The 20,531-nt window shown below is 35.8% G+C and overlaps 1 protein-coding gene across 3 annotated transcripts in view; it reads left to right on the top strand.

Annotated features, from left to right (window-relative positions):
• Nucleotides 1-19,327, top strand: part of LOC136850660 (phospholysine phosphohistidine inorganic pyrophosphate phosphatase-like) — a 136,959-nt gene extending 117,632 nt beyond the window's left edge. The window contains exons 1-6 of one of the 3 annotated variants that reach the window (XM_067124419.1): nt 1,020-1,129; nt 4,893-5,028; nt 9,744-9,933; nt 12,752-12,903; nt 13,234-13,390; nt 15,100-19,327. In XM_067124419.1, the coding sequence (XP_066980520.1) occupies nt 4,910-5,028; nt 9,744-9,933; nt 12,752-12,903; nt 13,234-13,390; nt 15,100-15,297 (816 nt within the window). In that variant the 5' untranslated portion in view covers nt 1,020-1,129; nt 4,893-4,909 and the 3' untranslated portion in view covers nt 15,298-19,327. Of the gene's footprint in view, nt 1-1,019; nt 1,130-4,892; nt 5,029-9,743; nt 9,934-12,751; nt 12,904-13,233; nt 13,391-15,099 lie in introns of those variants that run through there. The other 2 variants (XM_067124420.1, XM_067124421.1) reach the window with 2 other exon arrangements.
• The last annotated feature ends 1,204 nt before the right edge of the window (nt 19,328-20,531 follow it).

Genomic DNA, 20,531 nt, shown 5'->3' with positions numbered 1-20,531 from the left:
ATATATATATATATATATATATATATATATATATATATATATATATATATATATATATATATATATATATATATATATATATATATATATATATATATATAAATATATTTGTATGTATATGTGTGTGTTATACACATGTAGAAATGTATATACACATATATGTATTGTAGAATATATATATATATATATATATATATATATATATATATATATATATATATATATATATATATATATATATGTATGTATATATACATTCACAACAATAGGACAGCTAGCTGGAAATCTTGAAAATATATTCAAGGCTAGCTGTGAAACACACAAAATATATATATATATATATATATATATATATATATATATATATATATATATATATATATATATATATATATATATATATATATATATATATATATATATCATGAGTTCGAGATTAACGTCAAGAAACTAAACAAAAATCACTTAAAATATAGTCAAAATTATTTTGAAAATCATATCTGCCAAATTAATAAAATAAATTAAATACAGTAATAATTATAAAAATAAATTATATGGAATTTAAGATTTAAAAGTAAAGATCTAAAACACAGGGGAATCAAGAATAGGACATATAATACTGTACTTCAAAACAAGTAGCAGACAGAAAGAGAGAGATAGGGAAAAAAAGACAGCAATGGTCGCTTATGTGAAGTCATGTGTTAACAGGAGACCCGCGGATTTGGGTTTTTCATTTGTACTTAATTGGATTCAAACTTTTTCGGAATAAGTGTATCCAATGCAAATGCAATGGGTATGCAGTTTAGGTTGCTGGAACACTACGTAGAGTTGGGGTCATCATTTTGATTCGAAGAAATTGGTCTGAAAACTTGCTAAATATTTTATTTTATGTTTTGTAAAACAAAAAGTAAATTTAGAGAATGATTTTGTCTGATTTGTGGAAAAAGTTTGCATGAGAGAGAAAAGAAGCATTACTAATTTTAAGATCGCAGGCTTAAGGAACATCACTACGAAAGGTCAGAGGCGTTGATTTGCAAATTGTAAACAAACCCGACAAAAGCACTGTGAATAAGTATATCTAACCCTCCGTCCATCTGATTATCTTTCATTTATAAAAATTCAGAATTAAGTATGTGTCCCATGACAACATGTGGATATCATATGTAAATTGTATAATTTTCATACGTGTAATAGTTTATGAAGCCTAGCAGAGAGCCTAATTATTACAGAGAGGCCAAAAGCTTATGATTAGTACAGGCCTACCTCTAGCCACCGGCATGGCAGGATAGAAATGAGCCGACACTTGGTTCAAGCCAAGAGTGATACGCTGTTATCTACTATGTATTTCAGGAAGTTTGAGCCATCGTTTTGGTTTTTTGCCAATATCTTTCAAATTAATTTATGGATCGGTGTGTTACTTTGTAACAGTGTTTCACACCCTCCCCTAAGTTTTGGTAATAAATTCAGTTTCCAAATTCAGCTTTTTCAGGCACTCTTCTCTTGAATTTGATGGGGAAGCCAGCAAACTGATTAACGCTTTCGGACATACGAGCTTGGTAACTACTGAACTTGTCCTCATTACCCCCAACTTTCACCTTCGACTCCACCATTCTTCTCCCCACTCTTCCTTGATGTCATTACACCCCGTAGCATATGTTACTTTCTTCATGAATTCAATTGTTTTTATTTTGTTTGCATAATTTTGTGATGAAAAGTTATTTTATGTTTATTCTAAATTCACCGTTCTACATATATAATAAAAAATAATGGGTTAAAATCACAAAACAGTTTATAACCATTTGAGACAATGTACATGACATCATAGATGTATATCAAAAAATCACTTTTATCTTTCCCTTATTCCCTTATATATGTGACCGTGAAATATAATCATAAGGAATATCTTACCTATTCAGATATATTCTTAATTTTTGGGCAGCTTTCTCCTGGCTGTAAACTTCAAAAAGACATATAGGAAAAGCATTTCTGCATCCACGGGGGACATTTCAACATGTAAGCCATAACTGAACAGCAACGAGACAGCCTTCTCTGAACAGCAATGAGACAACCTTCTCTGTAGTTACTGGATACACAAATGATAAACCCATCGTTCAACCTGAAATTTCATTCATCAACTACAAAGATGTCGGAAACCCCTAAATTCTGTATAACCATGTAGGTTGTTAGCTCATTTTATCCTACATTGCTCAGTTGAAAAATTGCAGTGCTAATATGTGCCTGAAAGCATTCCATTACATAAATATTCTGAAGACAGAGGGAGAGGGAGAGAAGAATGAATGAAATGACAGATGGGGAAGTAAGGTTTAAAGAATGAGGAAGGGTAGGTGATGGGAGGGATAAGTACCTCAAGAATGCTTATAAGAATGAATTTGTAAATCTTGACTGGCTATCTTTGGCTATGTCCTAAAATTCAAGAGCAAAGTGCCTTTAAAATCTGTCTCTGGACAAGTAATTTTTTATCAAAAATTAAGGGAGTGTGTGAGAAACTTTGTAGCAAAGTACCATACCAATCAATTGATTGGTTTGAAAGATATTGGCAAAAAACGATAACTCAAACTTCCTGAAATACATAGTGGTAAAATATTCTAGTACATCATGGATAGTAGGTTAGGCCAATCTCCTTTTGAATAAAAACATTGCACCATTGTTTAAAACATACTATCTAGGGTGACTTTGATTACAGGCAAAGGCTAGTCCGGACTAGGAAACATGACATAACTGCTATTGTAAGTAAAGTTCATTTAAAGACCATGCAGTACAGTACCCTTCATAATTTGAATGGTGTTGATGTTTTTAATGGAAATGCTAAAGGTGTTGCATTTTAGGTGATTCAGCACCCTTACCAACTTGATTGTGCATGGTGAACTCACCTGTCCATCACAGATCTCAAAATGGTAGCGCAGGGGCAAAGGAAGTTGGTAATAATGCAGTCGTATCGAACCTATTACAGTATATTAAATGCCTGTTTGGTGAAAACAAACAATTATAAATTTTTCATTGTAGATATAGTTTACCCAATATTCTTTGCTAGTCTATTCCTGTATGAATGTTGCACAAGTATGAAAAATATTGTCCTATTTATGCTAGGATATGTAAAGAGATAATAAACAACAATGCATAAAGAATGTATCATAAGCAAATAAATGTCCTGTATGTAAAATGAGGTAGTATTCGCGGCATTGAGTTTACCATATGTAAAAAGCTCTGAGGTAGTATGGACTGTGAGTTGTTCTGTCACCAAGGCAGAGAGCTGCAAAAGTTAAGTGTAGGCCTTAGAATTTTGCAGATTTCAACCTGGCAAGTAAGGTAGCTTTAACATATTTTGTGACCATTAAGTACATCATCATAATAGCTACCCAAACTAAGCAGTCCAGGAATTTTCAGTTGTTTTTTCTGTGTGGAGTGATGTGTAGTTCCTGTTAGATCAATTAAAACTAGGCAGAAAGCTACAGCTTAACATACTAGGCTGTGCCTGTTGACCACCTTCATGTACACAACCTCAATGATGACAGACAATTTCTCTGTGGATCTGTGGGCAATGAGTACTAGCCACTTTTATTTCGTGAGTCATGCATGGGCTAGGCTTGATAATATTTCTACATTTTTAGATGTTGCCTCAGCTGTCTTATGACCTTGGCTTACCACTAGGTTTTCTATCATTTAATTTCATAATTCACTGTCATTAGCCTACCTGTGATAATGACCCATTTTTATATAAGACCTTTAATTTAGACTCAGGATAGATATTGGATAAATGTGAAAGCTTCAGAAATGTTATGGTACCACATCTCCAGTTAATGCTACTGATATGAAACAGCTTAAAAAAGATTAATACAATAACTTGGGAATCCAAAGTCAGTTTTCACCTATCTTAACTGTCTCTTATTTATATAATAATCTTGAGGGAGAGCCTGGCAAACCAGGGTTCATAGCTAAGGTAGCCTGGCTACTAATAAAGTAATTTACATTGAGCTAACCAAACCATGGAAATGAAGAATAATCTGATATAGTAACCCCAATGTCACCTTCATAGCTAAATATAACCTCACCAATGGGAAGGGGTCCCCATTCATCCTTAGCTATCCTACCTTAACTCTATTTTGAGTTCTGTATCTAACCCTGGCCAGGAGTGGTGTGTGCTTTGTTCACTGCACCTTCCCCCATACTGCTTTAAAGTTCTTTTCCTCAAGTAGAGGATTTGGAAGATATAGGTCACATGGCCTAGCCTAATCTTGCCAAGATTAGGCATTGCAAGCTACCAGGGAGAAAGTATGGCAGTTCCACATTATAACTTTTATATGTTTGGAAATGATAATTATGTATTATTATTTACTTGATTACTTATGACAAAGAGCCATCTTGAATTAGATTTATAGCAACCAGGGGGTGTCTATTTTGGAGTAAGGGTGTCAGATGTTGAAAAATACTGAGATAAAGTATGTCACAGCCCTGATGGTCTGTCATTGGCTGACACATTTTCTCAGTCACAAGGTGAAGAATAGTCTCCTGGTATATGGATGCACCAACTTTATTAAAACAAAATATAAACATCATTAACATGTACATTTTACTTAAACAATTTTAAGGAGAGGGCTGAGGAAGAAAGTGCTGCATGCAATTAAATTTAGCTCTCTGTACTGCTAGAAGTATGGTACAGTATTTGCTTTGTAGACCAGGTTTTCTGTTGGTGGATAAGTACTCATTAATTACTGAACGCCAGTTTTCTTTTCTACTTATAAAATATATTATGTTGGAAATACAGTACAGTGTATTAGGATATATACAAAATATTAGGTTTCAGATGGTGGATTTTAGTAGCTAATTAGGTTGATTCATGTCTGTAATTATAGAAATATTCCTTTGTGTTCCAGGTCTCTTAACTTGAACAATGAGTGGCTGGCTTGATAACCCAGTAGAGGGTGTTCTACTTGATATTACTGGTGTTTTATATGAATCAGGAGAAGGATTTGGCACTGTCATTCCAGGCAGTGTAAATGCTGTACAGAGGTAAGCTTTTAGATTTGTTTATACTGTATAAAAAGGAAAGGCCACATGCAAATATGTTAGGCCTCTATTATGAAGGATTCATTTATTTTACCTACCCTCAGAAAAGTTGTGGGCATTGGTAGCCCGACACTGACAGCCTCCATGATTCTCTCTCTCTCTCTCTCTCTCTCTCTCTCTCTCTCTCTCTCTCTCTCTCTCTCTCTCTCTCTCTCTCTCTCTCTCTCTCTCACAGCCTATCTTACCCCAAAATAGCTTATTCTGTGAAGCTAACAAATAAGTTAAAAACATGGTAAATAAGAAAAATGCTAAAAGCACAAAAAGAATGGTAATGATAAATGAATATCTCCCCACCAAAACATCTTAGCAAACACCAAAATTATAAATGGGATTCTTCCCCATTTCACTAATGTGTCTCCATTGTAATCATATGTCCTTTAGTCATGGTTCCTTTTAAATGACCACTTCCCATAATGGCTATGTTACATGCATGTCTGTGCAGATGCATGACTGTCCCAATTTAGCCATGGTTCCATTTTCATGACTAATGGTTTCTACTTTACTCAAAACATCTGCAAGGAACAGAACCATTACCATTAAAACCAAAGTTCACCCAGTTCATAAAAAACAGAAATACATAATATAAATGTTAAACATTGGTAAAGAAATAATCACTGCAACACAATAAGATCTGTAAGGAAAACTTATAAAGATCAGTAATTTTCTAAGTTCCTACTAACTCTTTCCCAAGCGACCAACACATCCTTCCAATCTGGTCTTTCACAAATGAGTGAAAGATCCCTCCACACTTAGTGATTTCATAACGCACGAACTGATTCACATTTCCATTTAACACTCCCAGAAATCTGACTAGAACTGGACCCCCAGGCTTCTAGAAAGTTCTATCTAGAACAGGGACAGAAAAGTCCACTCCAGCACGTGCTGATGACGCTTCGAAATCCAAGGGTTAATGTATGAAAAATGCTTAATTATCAATACACAAAACACACATCTTCCACTTGCAAGATTTACTAAACATTGGTCAATTTCGTATGTCGCAAATACCTCTGTACCCATTTGACAAATACATAGGCTACCATTATGTCCATACAAATTACAAATCTGTTAGTCAGTATTAAGCGCATATCTGTTGGCTTGTATAGTATAATTCTGTGTCAGTTGAGAATTCAGTCTTCACCAAGCAAAAGATGTCTTGAGTCTTCTCACTGGTAAGTCTGTATCTCACATGAGAGGGAGCCTTTTATTCACTAGACTATATTATAAATGTTACTACTACTCCAACTATAGTATTATGCCAGGTGTAGATGTGGACTTATTAGCTCTGGATAAATGCAGTAAAATGCTGCGTACGGATCTACCTAGTGTTGATATGTATAAGGATATGGCAGTTCGCAGTGCAGTTTTTGTTAAAATACTGTATAACAAGAGTGGAAAGAGGCATGAAGTTTGTTTTCATGGGTCAAGAATACCACTGTCTTCAGAATATTTTTGCTTATGTGTTCCTTTAGGCAAGAGATAACTTGTGGAATAAATCGTGCATAGGCACAGTTCATTTACCTTTATCATTAAATCAACAAATTTAATATTTTGTAAGCTCCTATGCTTACATGTTGTTTTGAGTACTGTACTAAATCTCTTGTATATAATATTTACTCAGCCTGGATATTTAAATGTTATTGGGCTAATGTTTTGTTTCATTTAGGTGTATTACTTATTTATATGTTTGGTTTTGGTTTGTGTGTTCTCAGAAAAATAATTTTTCTGAGAGAAAGCCAGGTTTCAGTGTTTACTTGTTGGAGTGATTTTCATTTTACAGTACTTTACCTAAATGTGTTATGGTTATGTACCTACCTATTAAGGCAAATAACTGCTGTACTGTTTCACTGCTTATAAATCCACACTGAATAAATAGTTTCCAGGTAAACAAATTCTGGTAATAATGATAAAGATTTCTTGGATATTTACACACTTCCTTGATTCTGTTAGGGAGGTAATGGTAAAGTATGGTAAAAGTTATTATTGCAGTACTTTTGCCCGGTTTCCTTTCTGGGTAAGATTTTTAAGGATGGTACAAAATGTTGATGGCAGGTGACTGGTCTCCTTTTACCCTTCTAAAAACTATAAAAGAATGTTGATAACAATGATGGAGGTACATATTCTTGGTGATGATAGTGCAAGTGACTTTTATGATGTATGATGCATGTTAGTTGACAACATTTGCTTTGTGGAGTAGCCAACGCCAAATATTGATCCCTTTCATCTAAGACCACCAGGACAGTGTTGGGTGCAGCAGACCTGTTTCATTATGCAATGACACAGGCACAATATTTCAAGACATATCAACATGTTTAAACAGAAGCACTGGTTCTTGAGACATGAACTTTAACTTTAAATAACAGTAGCACACCATATTGAGATGCATTATCACACTGCAACAGACAGATTCCTTAAACATATTCACATACTATGACTGAATTAAAGATTTCCAAAAGATCAGCTGACTGTGACTGAAGAACAGGTTCCTTAGTAACAGTCAAACTGTCATAGAAGTGTAGGTTTCTGAGACATAGTTACATGTGACAGAAGTGCATGTTTTAGGAACATAACTCTGTGAAAGATGCACTGGTTTTTGCTACAAGGAGATGTAATTTATATTCCTGTGGTGTCAGCATCTCAGGAGCAGACACTTCAGTTTTCCAAGACAGAAAAAAGTTCCGAAGGCCAGATATTTGAAGGTCCCATTGTTAACATCATGACAGGAGCATTTTGACATGCAGTGGTGGAGACCATTCCTGAACTGCAGGCTGTCTACAGCACACTAGGTACCAAGGACATTTTACAAATATGCTGAGGAAAATGTTCAATGATTATTGATAAATCTAACCTGATAGCTGAGTCACACTTCTTGGTTCTTATAGGCTGGCTCTGAGGGTTTATATGTAATTAATTGATGAAAACTAGAGCAAGACATGGTTAGGAAGTTGGACAAGTAGATGGGGAGAAACCAAAGAGAACAGATGATGAAGGAAAAAAGATAAAAATCTATGCAGATGGTAGTCAAAGGGAAGCTGCAAAAATATTTCATTCCACTTGCAATATGTGGCACAAAGCACCTTGTGAGTGCTTGAGGGTATCAGCATGAGGGTCAAACATTTTCAGTCTTTCTTTGATAGATAAAGGCATGAAAGTTATGTACTTGTACTTCTCAGTGTTTGCTCTCATAATTAGATTATGCTTTCTTCCTTTCCCTTTGGCTTTCAGTGATGTTTATTTTTTTTATTAATTTTTTGGTATTCTTGTGTGATGAAGGTTACTGGTTGGGTGTGCAGTAAGTGTTGGTTCTCATCTGAAGAAAGCCATTGCAGTAGGGAATATTTTCTTGACATTACAAAGTGGTATAAAGTGCCACCATGTCAGACAGATTGGGTGAAGCCAAAAGAAATTTCTCTCTATCACCATTGATTTTGGGGCTATTATATTGGAGTCCAAAACTACTTTGAAATCATCTTTGAAGTTAACGAATATGATCTTTTCTTCTTAAGCCAGTAGTGGTCATGAGGTTATGTTGTTGCTATACAGGCAGTCCCTGGTTATCAGCTGGGGTTCCGTTCCCGACAGCATGAAGATAACCGAAAATCGCCGGTAATTGAAATCAATGAATATCGGCACTTATTGGCACCGATAAGCGGATATCAGCCCCGATAAGCGAGGATCGGCGCCTTTGTTAGATGGGTATCAGCCCTGATCTTTGGCCATTGGCGTCGATAAGCAGATATCGACGCATATTGGCCCCAAAAATCCAGTTATTATCATTGCTAGACAAGCACCTTAAAACCGGATCTCCAATAACCGGGGATTTCCTGTATCTGTAGCTTTTAAGAAAAATAAGGAGGTTGTGGTAATTTTAAACTATTCATTGTGGAAGTCATATAATGCTTTTGTGAAGTCTTACTTAAGGGAAATACATTTGAGTCTTGGGTATTTAGCCTGTCAGTCTACTTGTCAGTTTTATTGCGGCTGCAGGTCACAACTGCTCCTAGGTAGGGCAGTCCCCTCCCCCTCCCCCAGTTCATCACCCTCACCCTCATATGTTTCCTTCTTTCAGGAGTGTAGTCTTCTTGGGTACTAGCACCTACATATGGAAAATGGTGAATGTAACTTAAATTTTAAGCAGCTCTATTTTAAAAAAAACTAATGAAATTACAAACCATGACTTTGCTTGAAAGAATCCAGTTCAATTTCATAACTCTTGTTATTTGTAAGGACTTCTATTTCCTTGATCATACTTACTCAGGAATCCTCTCACCTTATTACACTGGAAAAAATTTTGATACATGGCAAAAAGCTTTTCCTCCTAAGTAACTACTGTGGCATATAAACTGATTGACTTTGTGTTAAAAAAATTAAGTTTGTAACAGTGTTGATTTCTTTTAATAAAAACCAATCAGTGTGCACAAAATGTCTCCTCTCAGCTTCACTCATCTTGAGGCGAGTCTACACAATGCTCAATAATGACTTATTCATCATCAGGGGTCCTAGGGTCCCTGGATGTATACCTGACCACTGGAGAAATTTTTATTATTTTGTATTCTGTGGGGTATATCTGGGAGCTGCTGACCACAGCATTAGGCATGTATAAACTGACTGGTTTGCAATAAAAGAAGAAAATTTTATATTAAAAATTTTATATTTATCAGACTGAAGGAAGCCCATATTCCGGTACGCTTGGTCACCAATGAAACCTGTGATACCAGAAGCGCTGTTGTTAAGAAGCTGCAGAGTCATGGTTATGAAGTTTGTGAAGCTGATATATTTAGCCCTGTCCCAGCTGTGGTTTCTCTTCTTAAGGAAAGGGGACTCTCTCCTCACCTGTTAGTTCATCCTAATGTAAGTATGTTTATGTTCATGTACAAGCATTGAAATTTAGCAAGGTCTTTATTTTCTCAGTGTTGCAATTGTTCATTAATCTCTTTATCAGCTTGGCACCATGAGGTAGTTAATGGTAGTATCTACAGTAGCAAGTTTCTTGTTTGTAATTCTTTTACTATAATTTTATCATCCATGACTTTATTGGATCATATATGTCAATGATTTATGCAATATATTCGATGTACAGTGCTGTAGTTTGTAGCAACATTATTGCTCTAGCTGTAACACATACTGACTTGTACTGTTACAGTATTTTGATTATTGCTGTAGCTGTAGCACATGCTGACTTGTACTGTTATGTATGTATATTGCAATAGGTGATTGGGTATTCTTGACAGTAAGAATAACTCTAAGAGCAGTTATATGGAGGGATTATATCATTATTGGTAGCCTTGATCTTGGTACTTTTTGCAGAAGAGAAATGCCGAGTGCAGATAGGATCTTTGCTTAGTGTTTACATTCTAGTCAGTAGAGTAATGAAGTTAGTTCCCTTATTGTAGAACTTAAATTCACCACAAGCAGAAAAATTAGAGCTAAGGGTTTATAGAAGTGTATTTAGATGCAGCTGAAATTAGCTAAATAAATAATAAATTTTTCATAATAAACCCATTACTTTTACTGTAGCTTGTTTGTACAGATTCCCAGATGCTGAAAATCCAGAAGAAAAGAGTCATTCCTTGATATCCTGGTGGGTTAGGGCATGCACTCCTGGTCCTTCAAAACCCTTATGGGAAACTGTTACACTTCTAGTGAGCCTGTCATTTGAGCAGCAGGTAACAGTTCTGTACAGTTTTTGGATTGCTTTCATTTTCATTCTTCATCTTCATATGTAATATTTTCATGGTGTGGTGTTCTTAAACTATTTACTGTTTATAATTTTCCAGTGTGCTGAAAGAACTTTAGCTTTTTCTTGTTTCACCAGTTGGTCAATTTCTTCATCGTATTGAAGTGTTTCAGTTTAGTAATTTTAAGTACCTTTCATCTACTTTGTGTCAGCTCTTTCTTTCTTGGTCTTGGTAACAGTAAGACAGTTATTTCACTGCATTGTTTTTCATTTAATCTTTCACTTAAAATTGCAGTAACTATTGTTTTTGACTGTATACATGCACTGTACTTAGTTTCTGGATAATTAAATGTTTGCTTAGATACTGTACTGTATTTTCAGTAATGTTTTAATTATGATGTTAATTTTTGTCACAGCTGTTACCAGCACGCCTTCATTATGCTGATGTTTTTACAGGTTTTGTTTGTGTTTTAGTATAAGTTTAATTTTCCAATCAATTAGTCTGCTTTCCATTTTGCATTACTAGTATATTTCAGGCAACAGCACAACCATAGATTTACTGTATTAATATTTAAGTATTCTTTGCTAGCAGTATTGCTTGCAGGATTTAATTGTTTGCTTGTGGTATTGTTCTTTGGATTTATTTAATTTTTGAATGAGTGAGCTCTACTGTCCTCCCAATCATTATTTTGTGTATGTGCCTGGTGGCATTGTCTGCAGGATTAATTTAGTGTCTTGCACTAGCAACTGCACTATCTGCAATCATTATTTCTCAGTATGTGCTAACAGCAATGTCTTCAGGATTTATGTATTTACTTTTAGCTGTCTGAAGGATAAGTGTGTAATTTAATACTTTTGTTATTTGTTGTACTGCATATTAATTGTACTTAATATGCCAAATACAGTTGCCTAGGCTTGCTAGGTAAGATGATGGGTCATTTATCTTGTATGTAGTACTGTCTTTGTTGCATGTTGCTGTTATCAAATCTGTACTCCAGAATTTGCCTCTTCTGTTTTTCAGGAGTGGTTTCTAGTATAATGCAGTCATTATCTGAGCAGAAAGAGGTAAATAGAGACATGTTGGCCAATTTTATGCTTCTGAGGCAGCCTCGATGTCTAGTTGTTCTCTGTCTTCCTTGGTGTTATCATAGGATGACATTTCAGTAATGGAACTTGTCTCATCTGATGTCTTAGTTGGGTTATTGGTGTTTCTCCCATTTGCTCCATTGGTCGCTCTTGCCTCCACCAACTTTGCTCTCTCAGCCACTTTTCTTCAAGATCACTCCCTTGTAATTAATTATAATTTTTGTTTTCATCTATGAAACATGAGTTTTATATATTTATTTATTTTATTTTAGCCAGAATTCTTTATGTTTTTCATATCTTTCATAAGGGTTTTTAATTAGTTTTATTGAGTACCATTTGTGTACAGGCAAGACTCAACTGAAGTTGGGATTCATCTTGATTTGCCAGTTCACTTGGAAAAGGATCCTTACATGAATGATTGGGTGCTTATGACTTTAATTTTTTACCAGAGATGGCCCTACTACTGTACAAGGTTCCAGTCTGACCTCAAACACCTTGTCAGTACAAAGATAGATTTCCTGACTCTGTTCACTCAGGTCGCCTGCCTCAGCACCCAAGCTTAAATTTTCTTTCCTATAATGAAAAGACCTTACCACTTAGATAGTTGCACAGGTGTGTGTAAACTGATGGAGTAGGGTTTAACAAATGAGACTTTTAAACTAAAATATAATTTTTAGCTGAAACCCATCACTTTCTGACCATTTGCAAGCTTGTAATAAGTTTGCACAACACAGGGAAGGACATGACAACCACTTACCACCAGAGACACTGATCAGAGGAATACCTGGCCAAGTGAGGGTTCTTCTTCTTTTTGTGTGCCTGGAAAACTGCTGACAGGGGAAATGGCACTTGTAAACTGATAAGTTTGTATGCAGATAATATATTTTACTTAAATTTTTCTTTCAGATTGAGGGAGAATTCTCTTCATTAATGAAAGGAAAACCAACTTGTGTAGTAATGGGTGATGCTGATGAAGGTTTTTCATTTGCTAATGTGAATAAGGCCTTTACAACACTGATGGAAATGGAAAAACCAGTATTGTTTTCTTTAGGATATGGGTGAGTAACTCCACATTATATAATACATCTTATAAAAATAGTCCATATGAATTCTTTCTATCGTCAACAATGGATGTAGTGCTTCTATTTAGGCACAAATACTGCCTAAATAGACTTGGTAATGTAGGTTCTGTAGTAAGTTTTGTAGTTAGCAGGCTGAAAATATTAAATTTTAAATCATTATGGTACGTACTTATCCTTGGAGGTACAATACAGTTTGTTTTACACTACTGATATGCATCATCTGGTTTAAGATGATTTTTGCCATGGTCTGCATTAAACATTAGTTATTTGACCCATTGTTGAGAAACTTTCCTTTTCATTTTTCAGGAAGTACTACAAGCATAAGGGAAAGTTGCAGCTTGATGTTGGAGCATTTGCTAATGCTCTGGAATTTGCATGTGACATTAAAAGTGAGATTGTTGGGAAGCCATCACCACAGTTTTTTGGTGCAGCACTCAAAGATATGGGGATAACCGCAGATAAGGTACCAGTATAGTGTGTTTGTGTTGAATCTATTGTGATGTTCTTTATTAATATAAAATACTGTGCCTCATGGAAGTAACAAAAGGAGTTTTCAAAGATATTTTGCTGACCGGTATGGGAGACTCCAATACTACCAGGAACATTTAAAGAAATGTGAAAGCAATTACTGGATTGTCATTAAATGTCAAAATGTTGGGATCTTACCTAGATAGTGACCCCAAGGGTTTTGGGGCATTATTATCTAGGACTAATATTCTTGGGGTTATGATATTTATAGTCTTTTGTTTGTTTTTATGGAAATCCCCAACACACTTTTACTAAACGCGCTGCAAAGGTGGACACATTCCAGGTTAAAACCCTTGGGGGTCACTATGTAGGAAAGATCCAAATTTTGATTACCTACTGAGTATTTTAGCCTGTTAACAGTACCTGTATGCTCACTGAAAGTAACTAAGGGTAATAGTTGCACTGAAGTTCGTAGCTTTCATCATCAAAGTCTGAATAACAATAGCCCTCCTTTCCTCAAATGTTTTGGGCAATAAGTTTAATATTTTAAGAGTTCTTGATATTGTGCAGAATATCTGTACGGTTAACATTGCTCTGTAAGATTAAACTGTAAGATTAAAATACCCTGGCATCTTGATAAAATGTTGAGAAATTTAAGTGTGAAGTCTTTATTTGGCTGCTTTAAACTAAAGTATATGCAGACAAGGGAAGCCTTGGATGATTCTTTATACAGATGACCCAGTGCAAAGAGCAGAGTCTGAGGAAGAGATGGTAGCAGTGCTTAAAAGGTGGAAGAATGGAATGGAGAAGAGAGGACTGAAAATTGGCATAAGCTAAATAAAGCTTATGGAGACTGGAAGGGAAGCAAAAGAAAAATTACAATCATGAGGCCATGTGGTTGTGGGAAAGTTTTATGGATGAACTCTGTACTGTTTACTGAATGTAATAGATGGTCTCACAGGAGGTACTCAGGATCACAGTATGTACATAGAGTGAGAGGTTTTGGTTACCAGAAATGTATCACCAAAGCCAGTGGAAAAGAGAGGGGATTCAAGGATGCTTGTGATAGATGGGTAGGTCATAGAAGAGGTAGAGCATTTCTGTTACCATAGGGACGTATTGGATTGTGCAACAGAAGTTGAGAGAGCAGTAAGAAGAAAGAAGCTGCATCATGAGTGAAATGGAGGACGACAACTAGACCTCTGATAAATATAAATGTTCCATTGCTGCAGAAACATTGAGGAATTAGTGGAGTGATGAAGTATCAAAAGGCTGAAAAAAAGACCTTATATCCATGGGATGTGATCAGACAGTTGGTTAGAAAAGCAGTAAATATGGAAGTAGCCAGACAAAGGCTCAGGAAATCATGGAGTGGGTGGATATATGAAGACTTACACCTGATGGAAGTTCAGGTACAAAGAGTGAAGGATAAAGAAGAATGGAGAGGACTCATTTCACATCTAACCCCTGAAAGGGAAAGAAGAATGGAGAGGACTCATTTCACATCTAACCCCTGAAAGGGAAAACTTCACATAATCACAGTTATGATGATGACAGTGATGAAGTTTAACGTGTCTTAATTGTTACAAAAGCATTCTGTTTATTTATGAAAATTGAAAATTAAACTTTTGCAAAGTTCATTAATATCAAGAATAATCACCTTTTACAGTAAGACATTGATATATAAAATATGAATTTTTTCAGGCAGTGATGATTGGAGATGACATAGTGTCAGATGTAGGTGGATCACAGAAATGTGGGCTGCGTGGAGTGTTGGTCCGAACTGGTAAATACATCCCTGCTTTTGAAAACCATCCAGTGGTAAAACCAGATTTTATTGCTGATAATCTTGCTCAGGCAGTTGAAATGATTGTGAATGCTCAGAAAGCTAAGAAGGCATAGATCTAGTCTGATATACATGTAAGTGCTACACTGCATTGCAGGATTTTTGTCTTACAAAAAAATGTTTGCACATATTATCCTTTGGTAAGAATTTGTATATTATGTTAGTTATCAGTAAGTTCTGGAAAGTCAGCGACATTTTATTTATGTTTGAAAATGGAAAGCAAGTAGGTCTTTGTATTTTTTATAAGTAAAGTATATGGTGTAATTTGTTAACAAAAATATTGTGTTGTAGCTGTGAAAACAACAGTCATTGTAAGAGTGAGACATTTCCCACTAAATCTTTGGCTTATAATGGAAAATTCAAGTATTGTGACAGATAGAGGGGTAGTGTATGAATCTATACAAACTGCCTAACATGACCTCATGCTTATACACTTCCTGCCTGCCTTTTGAATCTTTCCTTTGAATGTGTTTGTTCCTACAAAGTATACAAGCCTTCATCTTTTATGAATATTTGAAGCACTGGCTGGTTTGGTCGTTCAGATCATTAGCTGTTAGTTATAGGCAATTGCTGGAGACTCCCAGCCACTTGTCTGGCCAGTCCCTCACTTTTCCGTGAGCTGCTGTGAAGTATACATGTTGCTGCTCTACAGTACTCATTTTGGGTTGCAGTCTTGTATTTACCTTGGGTGAAATTTTTATTGTTTGTGTGTGCATTGGTGTACGTGTTCTTTTGCATGTCTGTGCTTGAGCCTATAATGGTGACTTAATCAAAGCCTTACTCAATTAGAAGGTGTCCTAGGAATGTATTGATATTGATCTTCATGTATTATGAGTGTTGTTTTTAGGACCAAGATTGCTTGAAGGATCTTCCTTCTAAAGAGTGCGAAGGTTGCATAAGTTCAGCTGCAAACAGAAAAGAGTAAAAAGTCTTCTGTTTCGTTGAAGATAATATACTTCCATTCATTCTGAAGAACTGAATGGACTGCAGTGGGACCATTAGTCATCCTTCCCACTTCTCCAGTGTTACACCTGGTGATTTGTTGGTGAGCTTCCCTTGTTTGCTTATCAGGCAGTCTCCTGGTGCCACCACCCTATCTCTTGCTATGCCAAACTCTCCCAAGCTGTTTTTCAGACCAGAGTTAGTGGAGGCTTTTTAGCCGTCCTTCAGGATGAAAGAGTTATCTGCCACTTCATTCTTGTCGTAGTGAGCTTCAACTGCTGTCTCCACTGTTGGTACTGTTCTTGATATTGCACTGTTCCCATTACAGGTATGCCTGTTTCAGGGGGAATGAGTGGTCATGATCTGCTGCTGCTATTGTAACTCATCCATAGAAATGAGCCACAGGGAAGGCAAGTCAGTTGGGAAATGCTGGTGATCTGGTGCTGCTCCTCTTCCTCTTTTTCCTGTAGGTCAACATCTTCCTCCTATTACAAAAATTTTAAGAACTTTTAGAAATCAAGGAATTGAAGAAATAGGGTTGGTGAACAAAAATAAAAAAGTACTTTCAGAAAATTTCAGAAACTTTGTTTGAATTGGCAAAGTAAACATGGCTTATCCATGAATGTGTAATAATTAATATAACACATAGTATAAGAAAGATTTCCACCATTACATCCAAGGGGGTTGTGAATACATCCAAAATGCAAACAAAGGAATAATGACTAGGTTAGTCTAGGTTATGCTGCCTATATGGCTACCTGTAAATCCTACCATAACCATGGTTAGACTATTTTCATACATGCTATCTTGAACAATTGTAAAGAATCCAAAGAAATGAGAATGATCCATATTTTTTTATAAGTATATTAAACAAAACAACCAAAAATATATCATCTTACCAGGCAAAATGTCATACAAAAAGTTTGTCACTGTAGCGTAGCCTACCAAAACTACCTATTCATGATGATGTAACAATCATCAAACACAAGACTTCCAAAGGTATTGTATTGTATGCAGTGTATGTACATATAATGAATGCTGTGTATGTACAAGTGTAACAGGGAAATTAAAAAAACACCATGACCAGATTACCAGTACCATTGAACGATAAGTACACATATAAGTGCAATGCTACCGCACTTTGCATTCGCTAGACTCCCCTGTTATGGACGTTATGTATGGGTACCATTTTCTATGTAAATTACGGTGCCTGTGTTATAGTTCAGTTATATCTTTAGCCAGTTACGATATGTACTGTACAGTACTGTATTGTACATGATGTCCACTCTACCAGAGAGTAATAATTGTAAAACAACATACTGTACAACATTCACCACTCTCTCTCTCTCTCTATCATACATCTTTAAGTATGGTAATCTATGAGAGTGATTCTAGCACTTACCAAAGGGGACATATCGATGTGCTTATGTGAAGGCATGTTCCATGAGTCTACTGGTACTGAAGAGGTATTACACCCCTTCAAAACTGCAAAGTGACCCTATGTCAACAATCATTGGTGTAGGAAGAGGTAAAGGAGTTATGCCATCAGTGCTTATCCTGAGGCTGAGTGAGATGTCCAACTCTGGCGTGATGCAAGAGTTGGGCAAGGGACGGAGCATTGGAACTATGATGCCAGATGTACTGGAAAGTGGTTCTTATGTAGAAGATGGGGCAACTGGATGACCTGTTGGTAATATTAATGAAAGCAAGAGCTTCCTTAGTGCAGAACCAGTAATGCTGTAGAGCAAAAGTGAGTCACTACAGTTGACAGAACAGCCTGCATGACAGGCTGATTCACTCTGTGAATTTCCCTCCACCCATGCCCTGTAGACTTGATTACCCCTTTCTCTCCCCCCACCCACCCCCTCTTCATTAGTAAGCCAATTGGCACACATTCTTACCCCTGTCCCTCCTCTTCAATGAGTCAGTCAGCACACACTCTCTTTGACCTTTGATCCAATCAGCAAAACTACATTGCTCAGCTAGTTTGCCTGACTGGGGAAATGTATTTTTTGTGCTTCCATTGGGAAAGTTTGATCTTCACTTCATACACCCATCTGTACCTGTGTGATTTTATTCACACTTTTGGCTTGGATTGTGATTAAGTACACATATGTATGCATTTGCATTGATAAAGTTGCTATCAAGGGTGTAGTTAGGACAGGGGAAATGCAGATGATTGAGGGATTACTGTACTCTTATGTAGTAATTTAAAAAGAGTGAATGAAATGAAAAGAAAATTAGAAATAATTATAATTGCTTGTGAAATTCTGGGTACTGTTGACCCGTTGACATACACACAAAGTTATTTATTTGATCATTGGAGACCTTGTGTGCATGCACTAACCCACTAGTGCCAGCTGATCTTTCTTCTTAAATGGTGAAATTGGGTGTTCAGGGATTTTGTATGAATGGAAAATTTGGCTATGATAATGGAATGTATTTTTACGGAAGCAGTCTGATATACAGTTTAAGAACTCTCGTAACAGTAGATACAATATATCATATTTGAGAAATTTAAGGAAGAGTTGCTGTGTAAGTAGTCTTTAAGTTTATACATCACTGATTTTATACTGTAAAGATAATAAAATAGAACAGATTATAACAACATTAACTGAAAATTATTCCAGATATGTATAATACGGCATATTCGTCTTGTAATTGTTTCACAGTGTTATCTAATATTAAGATTTATTATATTTATATGGAACCTACCTACACTTTGTTGGAAGGAAAACTTTGTTGTAGTTATACTAGTATTAATTTTTATTGGGAAATGATATACAAGTTATTCATTTGACTACATATGGATGAATGTATTCAGAATCATGTGTGTACTGTAACAGCTGAACTTACTGATTCTTCTTTTATCTAACAGTTCACATTCTTCCTGATTGTTTTATTTTTGTCCATACTGTACTGTATTTGGTGGCACAGCTTGTCATAAAAGGTGCCTTAAGGTGTGCTGCCAAGGAATTAAAGGTACTGTATAGTCTTCCCATATGATTTTTTTTTTTATGAGACTACTTTAATAAATTTTATTAAATTTTAGTAGTATATTTTTAAGACTATAATTAATATAGCATATTTTGAGATACCATGTCTGTTGATTTGCTATATATTAAAATAAAAGTTTTTTGGAAACATGGTTTTACTGTAATGCCACTTTAATCATTATTGAATCATTACATAAGAGAAACTTCAGTTTTAAGTTATTTGTTACTTTTCTCATAATAGCTGATGATTGCTGTACTAAAAGCAAGGTCTGCATCAAAACATGGTCAAGTGTTTGATAAAATTTGCACTAATCATATTCAGTTTGGTAATATTCCAACTAGTGTAATTTCAGTAACTTTATTGGAGTTATGTCATCTGTTTTGGCTCTTAAATCCCATCGCTTTATGATTGCCTTCAGGCGCATGAACTCTGAAGAAGAAGAGTCCAGCTCACCACTTGGACATCTGGGCTGCTACATCTCTGTTGGCAGAAAATATTCATACCATGTGGGTCTGTTGGTCTAAAAAGACTTGACTTTGTTTCTCAGAACTTGACTAGTTCTGGATTTTCCTTAATTGATTGTTGCTATCTCTAAGTGTTTCAACCTGTATGTGATCCTTCATTTCCTTGCCTTGGTAGTGGCTTTGCCTTTGTTATTATAGTCTAGAACCTTTGGGTTTTAAACAAGTGCATTAATTACTGCTCTTTTGAACTCCTTGGTGAGTGTCTTGCAATTACTGCTGTTGCTGTTCACTGTAAGTCTCCTTTTAGTTTTGTGTAGAAAACTATTGTGCTGGCTTTGTCTGTACGTCTGCACTTTTTCTGTCCGCACCTTTTCCTGTCCGCACTTTTTCTGTCCACCCTCGGATCTTAAAACTAATGAGGCTAGAGGGCTGCAAATTGGTATGTTGATCATCCACCGTACAATCATCAAATATATACCAAATTGCAGCCCTCTAGCCTCAGTAGTTTTTATTTTATTTAAGGTTAAAGTTAGCAGTAATTGTGCTTCTGGCAACATAACAACACAGGCCACCACCACTGGCTGAGAGTTTCATGGGCTGCGGTTCATACAGCATTATACCATAGAGGGTATATACCTGGAGCTGCGATCTCTATACCTGTACTATGTAGTTCAGTGATCTTCCACAAGAGCGGTACTGCAAAGCCTTGCAGCCATCTTTAAAGGTCTGGTAACCCGATTGTGAATTTTTTTTATCGTTAATGTTACTGAGTGAATGTTTAGTGAATAAGTGCTTAGTGAATGTTTAGTAAGTGTTTAGTGAATGTTTATAAGTAAGTGTGTAGTGAATGTTTAGTTTAGGGCTTAGTGAATGTTTTTTGAATGTTA

The sequence above is a fragment of the Macrobrachium rosenbergii genome, chromosome 22, assembly GCF_040412425.1.
Source record: "Macrobrachium rosenbergii isolate ZJJX-2024 chromosome 22, ASM4041242v1, whole genome shotgun sequence".
Classification (NCBI taxonomy): domain Eukaryota; kingdom Metazoa; phylum Arthropoda; class Malacostraca; order Decapoda; family Palaemonidae; genus Macrobrachium; species Macrobrachium rosenbergii.
This window is presented reverse-complemented; position numbering and strand designations above follow the sequence as displayed.